Source organism: Vicia villosa, linkage group LG5 (assembly GCF_029867415.1).
Source record: "Vicia villosa cultivar HV-30 ecotype Madison, WI linkage group LG5, Vvil1.0, whole genome shotgun sequence".
NCBI classification, from domain to species: domain Eukaryota; kingdom Viridiplantae; phylum Streptophyta; class Magnoliopsida; order Fabales; family Fabaceae; genus Vicia; species Vicia villosa.
In genome coordinates this window covers 142,722,012-142,729,645 of record NC_081184.1, presented here as the reverse complement: position 1 = coordinate 142,729,645, position 7,634 = coordinate 142,722,012, and the positions used below count along the sequence as shown (strand labels likewise).

Sequence of the window (7,634 nt, the reverse complement as noted above, 5' to 3'; positions counted from 1 at the left end):
TAGAAGGTAGGATACAAGACTATACTGTGGCTGTATGCAATTGTACAATTATGCATTTTGTAAGAGATAGGTATCTTCATGCAATAGGACAACATGGATGAATAATAGGAAGATGCATTCCATACCTTATTTAATACTCTATACAGCTGCATACCTTTATGAAAAAAGGTATATTCTGCCCAAGTTAGAGACCCTTAGCAGCTGCATGCCCTCATTGTGATACCTTGCTTATGGCCGACCTACGAATTATGAGCATATCTTCATTAAGGGAATTCATTGTCACACAAGTGATAACAAGGCAGTGTTGATTTTGTTTCAATTTTTATAAGGGTGCTGCAAGTTCATAAACTACATTAATCATAGTTGTTCCCAACCATAAAATTGCAAATTTATAGCTATCAAATGGCATGCCATTGTTCTGCCTTATTGTTCACATTCAAAATGATGGAAGATACACTTATAAATTCATGTTAATGCATATTGATGCTTTTATCCCAACAGCCTAACCCTTTAGATATATCAAAAATGTAGGTGCCTCATAAAACACCACTACATCATAACCTTTAGACCAGCCCTTCAAAAAACATATATGCATGAAAGGTAATTTGGTGTGCAATTTTTCCATCTTTTATATTTAACTTTTTTATTAGACTATAACTATTTAACATTATGCCATTAAGATGTTGCTACTCTGTATACTTATGATCTACCAGTTGAAGGAAGTACCAAACTGAGCGGTTCTTGTCTTTGTCTTTTGTGTAAAACAGCCTTTGAGTCGTGTAGGGCCTGCACATTTCCTACTAGACTGATTGATATCTTGGGAACAGCCACCATCCCCTCCATTGTGTAGCTTGCTGCGACACAAAACCTGTGTCATTGTACAAATACCATCATTTAAGGTATAAATGGAGATTGTTGTCACTTCAACCATAAATGCTTGATGCTTCATTACACGGTAGGTCAATATGTATGCTTTAACTTTTGCTGAACATATCACTTTTACCATTTCCAATTTAATGTCTTGTCAGTTTTGCTTAGCATTTATTATGGTCTACTACTCATAGATGTTGACTAAACAAATACAATATCTCTGAGGTGCAGACTTACATTTTAGTAATGGAGCGGATTACACAGTCATTTTGGATTTTGTTATTTCTTTCTGATTAAGAACTTTTCATTTATTAGCATTAGTATTATAACAGATTAGCAATAAAAACCTAAAAAGATATGCCTGATAGGGAATACTTATGTGCAATTAAAAAACCATTTCACTTTTCATAGATGTTTTTTTATACTATGTGCAATTAAAAAAACATAATACAAAACACCATTTCACTTTACAAAGTTGCTGAAATGATGATGCTTATGGGATGCTTGTCTTCCATATGAGGACAGAATTCTCTTACTCTTGACTCCTAAACTAATCGGTTTGACAGGTAACAGTATTCTTTGATCTTAAAATATATGCAGCCAAGAACATCAATGGAACTTAATAACAGATTTGGATGTTTTGTCTATAACACCACATACTTGCATGACATTTCTAAGCAGAACAACTATGCATCCATTGTTATACAACAAATGAATCTACCAATTTCAACTGCCCAAATATAGGATGAGTCTTTAATTTGAAATTGATAAAAAAGTAATAGTGGTTGATTTACTCACCTTAGGCAGAAATGCAGAAAAGGGGCAGTTGCAGTGATGCTTATCTCATATCAGGATAACACTAAGAAGCAGATAAATGATAAGCATTCCTCTACAAATAGTCGATTTATATCGTTCTGTATATAGGTCCAACCTTACAATAAATTCAGTGGGTGTAACTCATTTATGATATTCCAACCACCAAATTAGGTGTGTTTAATTTTTAAGACAATGTGCCTGTCATGAAAAGGTTATATATATGACTCTGCATTAACTCCCTTGGAACAGCATATGCATGGTAATATGGTTTGCACTCCCACAATATGCTCATATTTATAGATTAATATCATGTGGATTTAAATTGCACCTACTAACTCTATTCAAATTAATTTTGGTTGACTGTTGTAGCTCTCTTTAGGTTCCAAATTATGGACCCGTTTGACAGAAAACGCAACGCGAAAATGGCACGATCAAGAAGGACAAGGCTTTTGAAAGAGAATCGTTCCAAACGTCAAAAATACAGCCCTCACCAACAGTTTCCTCTCGAGGCAACTATTAACACTACACTGTCATTCACGCCGAGGCAACCTCTGTCCGAATTGACTCCATCCTTTCAAAACAGTACTACAACAACGAGAATTGATGGACAGTCACAACATTTGAGTGTAGGTATTGAAGGTTCGGGACCGAGTGCAACAAGACACGCCTTTAAAACAAATATAAGGTCCCGAGGGATAGATACATTAGCAACAAATCTATTTTCAAAATTTGCATCCAGCTCTACGACGAGTGAAAATGCGGGATGTACTCCTTCCTCATTAAAAGCTAATAAAAAACGGTGTCCGGATGAAAACATCGTCGGTGAAGCTGGAGGTTCTTCTACGATACACATGTTAGTGCAATCGCTATGTATTTCACGCTAACTTATTTACCAACTTAGCATTGTCCCTTACTTGCTTATCAAGATAACACATTTAACAATTTATTTAACTGTGCTATTGATGTCTGTTCATATAACTTGTGTGACAAGGTAAGCTTCAAACAAATGACTCATGGTTCATATGTGGAACACATGCCCCATGGAAGTGGAAAGTTTTTTGGTTAACTACAATTGTTTACACTGGGCCTCAACATATACCACCATTGATTCAATGTGTGTAGGCCTAAGAATTACATCACTGTCGATTAGGTTAGCTTGCAAGTTGATTACATCACTGTTTTTATAAGGTTTCCATGTTGATTTTGTTAACAGATTACCACAAATTCCCAGACCGGTGAGAGGTAGGCCTAAGAATCACTACGGAGTTCCAAATATGGCTATGAACTTAACCAGAAAATTTCCTATACTTGAAAGAGAGGAAGGGCATCACACGGTGAATCTGAACCTTGGTTACACCGGTCAAATAAGGTACATAAGTAGCTTGACGTTTATAAAAGATGTTGCTTCCCACCTTACCTGAAGTAATATTAAACTTATTTCATAGTTTCACCTTAACATTATTTGTCTTTCATTGTTTAATCAATGCTCTTTTATATGAGGCAGTAATCAAACAACGGCTGAACAACAACCGTGCCATACAAACCACACGTCGCATGCAATAGCACAGCCGAGGTACGTGCATTTCGCAACACCTTCATGTTTACAACTATTTTTTAAGAGTTTTGGGCCAACAGAGTTATTTTTTTTCCAACTACCTGTTCATATTCAATAAATTAGGTATCCGAAATAGATAATAAGTTGTTGCTTGGTCTAGAGACACCTCATTTAATACTTGGTGCGATACTGCTTATAATTTCACTTGGTTTGGCTGAGTATAAATTCACAGATGTACCTGTCAAAATCACTAGGTAATCTTAATTAGTTCAAAACAATTATAACAGTGTATATAAAATTAGTTGACTATGAAGTTTCAGTTCATGCATGACAGTGAAGTAACACTGGAAAACATTTACATACCTCATGGTAGACTTCAATTTAAACAAGAACACATGTCTGAAAGGATGCCTGTTTGAGGTCTTGAATCCATATGAATTATGTGTAGGAATCCATTATATAATTCTGTTATTCAATAAGTTCTTAATCAGATATGATTATTATATGGATATGTGATGTTAAATCAAATTGCCCAATTCTTGGACTGGAAAAGTACCTAACTAAACTTGATATCAGTTGTGTTTATGCTCCAAAACGACGTAGAGGCAGGCCAAGAAAACATATGCGTGATCCAGAGTCAGGACTGAATTTGAATACACAGCGACCAACACAAACCAGTAGTCGCCTGCACCCCATTCCAAATGATGCACCCGGACCAAGGTACGAAACATAATGTCCTTCATTTTATACAATGCCTACTGTATAAGTATAACTGATGTATCCATTGTTTCGACAGTAATGTCATTAACACACCGCGCCCTGCTCGGCAAATAGGAGAGATATCCAAGAATCATGTTTCTCCCGAGGTCACGCAAATGTCACAGTCCACGCCCAATCACCATCGCAGAACCGAGCCAACATGTCCTATTTTTACACCTATGGTTAATATGGATTTTAATACTGACTCCGACGACGACAGCGACTACGACCCATTTGCAGGTATGCTTGATACGTGTTCTATCACTCTGATTGTAAAAGGTTAAGCCATTTAACCAAGTAACTGTGAATAGAAAGCCAATTTCAATTAAACGCCATTGTCTGTTTTTAATAATTTCTGCTGTATGTTTATTACAGCATACCTATCCGACGAGGAAAACTGTTCTGACTCAGAAGATCTTGAAGCGCCTTTTACAATCAATGACAATGCAACTGGACATTCAGAGGGTAAATTGACCTTCTCTGCCACATGTTTACCATTACTACCAAACATTACCCATTTATAATCCTTTTCTAACTTTCCCAAATTCTATGCTTATGTAGATTATTACGATATCGGTTCCCCTCTTATCGAATGTTGTTATTGCAAAGCAAGGATGTGGTATCAGGAAAGGATGCACAAAAGTACACATTCAGCTAACCCAAAGTTTATGATGTGTTGTGGTAACGGCAAGGTTGAATTACCAATGCTAAGACAACCTCCCGATATACTTGCAAAACTTTTATTTGATCACGACAGTATAGTTAGCCGGAAGTTTCAACAACAAATCCGACTATACAATATGATGTTTGCATTCACATCCCCGGGAGCAAAGATAGACAATCGTTTTAACAATGGTCGCGGCCCTCCAACAATGAGGATCCAAGGTCAAACGTGTCATCGGATTGGAAGTTTGCTCCCTCCTCAAGGGCAAAAGCCGAAATTTGCACAATTATATATATATGACACGGAAAATGAAGCCGAAAACCGTATGCATGGACTTAGGTAATTATCTATGAATACTCACTGTTACACATTTCTGCTTGAGTTAGGCTATTAGTTTCATTAATACTCACTGACACTTTTTTTTCATGAGCTATATAATCAGCCCTATGCATACTCATTATCATGTGTTTTACATTTGCGGTATCATTATGCTTATCAATGCTAACTCAAGCACGTTTCCTACCAGACGATCCAACACATGACAAATTTGATGTTTTATTGACAGGAACAAAGAGAACATTGATTCTGATGTAGTAAACCAGCTGTCCAAAATGCTGTACGAATACAATCCTCACGCAAAGAGCTTTCAGATGGCGAAACAATGGTTAGCCAATGGGGAAACTCAAAATCTCAAACTACGCCTCATTTCTAACCGATCGACCGATGGAAGGGTGTATAACCAACCTACTGTGTCTGAGGTCGCGGCCTTGGTCGTTGGTGATATTGACACGGCGGAAATGCGTGATATCATTATGCAAACAAGAGGTGGGGGACTTCAAAGAATCAACGAATTGCATGCAGCTTACATGGCATACCAGTATCCTTTGATTTTTCCTTATGGTGAGGACGGTTATAGACCTGATGTAGCTCACAGGGACTTGCCTGGCAACAATAACAGCATACGAAATAGGCTCACAATTCGGGAATTCTTGGCATACCGCATTCAAAGTAGGTCCAATGAAGCTAAGACTTTATTATCTTCTAGACGGTTGTTCCAGCAGTTTCTGGTCGATGGTTACACAATGTTAGAGTCTGAGAAACTAGAATGGTTACGTAAAAATCAACCAAAACTTCGAGTTTCCAAGTACAACTCTTTGAACGAGGAGGGAGACCAAAGTCAGGCCCAAGGGAACAGCATAGGCAAACGAGTGGTATTGCCTTCTTCCTTTGTTGGAGGACGTAGGTTTATGGATCAATTGTACTATGATGGAATGGCTATATGCAGTAAAGTTGGATTTCCTGATTTGTTTATAACCTTTACTTGTAATCCAAATTGGCCAGAGATTCAAAGAGTACTTAGACCTCTTCATTTGAAACCTCAAGATCGACCGGATATCATCTCAAGAGTCTTCAAAATCAAATTTGATCAATTGCTTACAGATTTAACCAAAAAAGGTGTTCTTGGCAAAGTACTTGCCTGTGAGTTTATTCTCCCCCTTAACTTTGATCACTTCATATTGTTTATCATTTATAACCGTAGTTCTGAGTTTTTTTGATTGTTTTTGCTTTTCCAATTGTAGATATGTACACCATTGAGTTTCAAAAGAGAGGATTGCCTCATGCCCATATATTGATCTTCTTGCATCCTTCAAACAAATATCCAGGTCCAGAAGACATTGACAAGATCATTAGTGTTGAAGTGCCCGATCCCGAAACACACCCTCGGTTGTACAGTTTGGTCAAAGCTCACATGGTTCATGGTCCTTGTGGTTTGGCAAATCCCAAAACACCTTGCACGAAAGACGGAAGGTGCACCAAGTTTTACCCTAAGAAATTTCAACCTACGACGATCGTGGACCAAGAAGGGTATCCTGTTTATAGGAGAAGAGACAACAAACACACCATTGAAAAAAATGGACTCATCTTTCATAGTGGTCATGTTGTTCCTCACAATCCAAGTTTGTTGTTGAAGTACGAAGCCCACATTAACATGGAATGGTGCAACCAAAGTACTTCTATCAAATACCTCTTCAAGTATATAAACAAAGGTTCTGATAGAATTTCTGCAATCATACAAGGCCAAGATAAAAACAACGTCGACGAAATCAAACAATATTTGGATTGTCGATACATCTCCCCAAGTGAAGCATGCTGGAGGATATTTTCCTATTCTATACATGGCAGAAAGCCAGCCGTAGAAAGATTGTTTTTCCACATGGAAGGTGAAAACTCTGTGTACTACAAAGACTATGAGCAGGTTGGTGATGTGTTGCTTAAACCAAGTGTAACAGAGTCTATGTTTACAGCATGGTTCGAAGCAAACAAGACTTATGAAGAAGCAAGATTACTAACTTATGGGGACTTTGTTTCTAAATTTGTTTATCATAAACGAAGTCGCTCTTGGAAACCAAGGAAACGAGGGTATACCATTGGTCGACTCATTTGGGTTCCTCAAAGCACTGGGGAGTTGTTTTATTTAAGGATGATGCTCAATTGCAAAAAAGGCCCTTTATCCTATCAAGACATCAAGACGGTTGACGGTAAGAAACTAAAAACATTTCGAGATGCATGCTTTGCAATGGGGTTTTTACAAGATGATCGCGAATTTGTCGAGGCCATCAAAGAGGCACATCAGTGGGGTTCAGGTCATTTTTTACGCAAGTTATTTGTTACCATGTTACTATCTTCATCGATGAATAGACCGGAACATGTTTGGAGAAAGACTTGGATGTATTTATCAGATGGCATTCTTTATGATCAACGAGTATTCGCAAGAGATCAAGGTATTTATTCTTTACTAAAAACATATTCGGTCTTTCGGTTTTTTTCATGGAGATCTATCTTCAGCCGTTTGCATATCTATTGGATTCCCGTTTTCTACTTATTACAGACTCTTATAAGTAGAATTGCCCAACTAGGTTGCCAAAGGGTATGTTTACTATACTGATTTTATTGTAGTTACATACTAAG

General features: G+C 37.4%; 1 protein-coding gene across 1 annotated transcript; it reads left to right on the top strand.

Annotated features, from left to right (window-relative positions):
- The first annotated feature begins 5,746 nt into the window (after positions 1-5,746).
- LOC131605636 (uncharacterized) lies at positions 5,747-7,568 on the top strand. Its single transcript, XM_058877971.1, has 5 exons — positions 5,747-6,143; positions 6,245-6,438; positions 6,496-6,742; positions 6,812-7,447; positions 7,555-7,568. The coding sequence occupies exons 1-5, from the start codon at positions 5,747-5,749 to the stop codon at positions 7,566-7,568; spliced, it is 1,488 nt and encodes a 495-aa protein (XP_058733954.1).
- Positions 7,569-7,634: the final 66 nt, after the last annotated feature.

Coding starts and splice junctions, on each gene's coding strand:
- LOC131605636 (XM_058877971.1), top strand. CDS start 5,747: ATGTTAGAGTCTGAGAAACTAGAATGGTTACGTAAAAATCAACCAAAA. Junction 6,439..6,495: donor TTCATGGTCCTTGTGGTTTG/GCAAATCCCAAA, acceptor TTTTACCCTAAG/AAATTTCAACCTACGACGAT. Junction 6,743..6,811: donor AATTTCTGCAATCATACAAG/GCCAAGATAAAA, acceptor CCCCAAGTGAAG/CATGCTGGAGGATATTTTCC.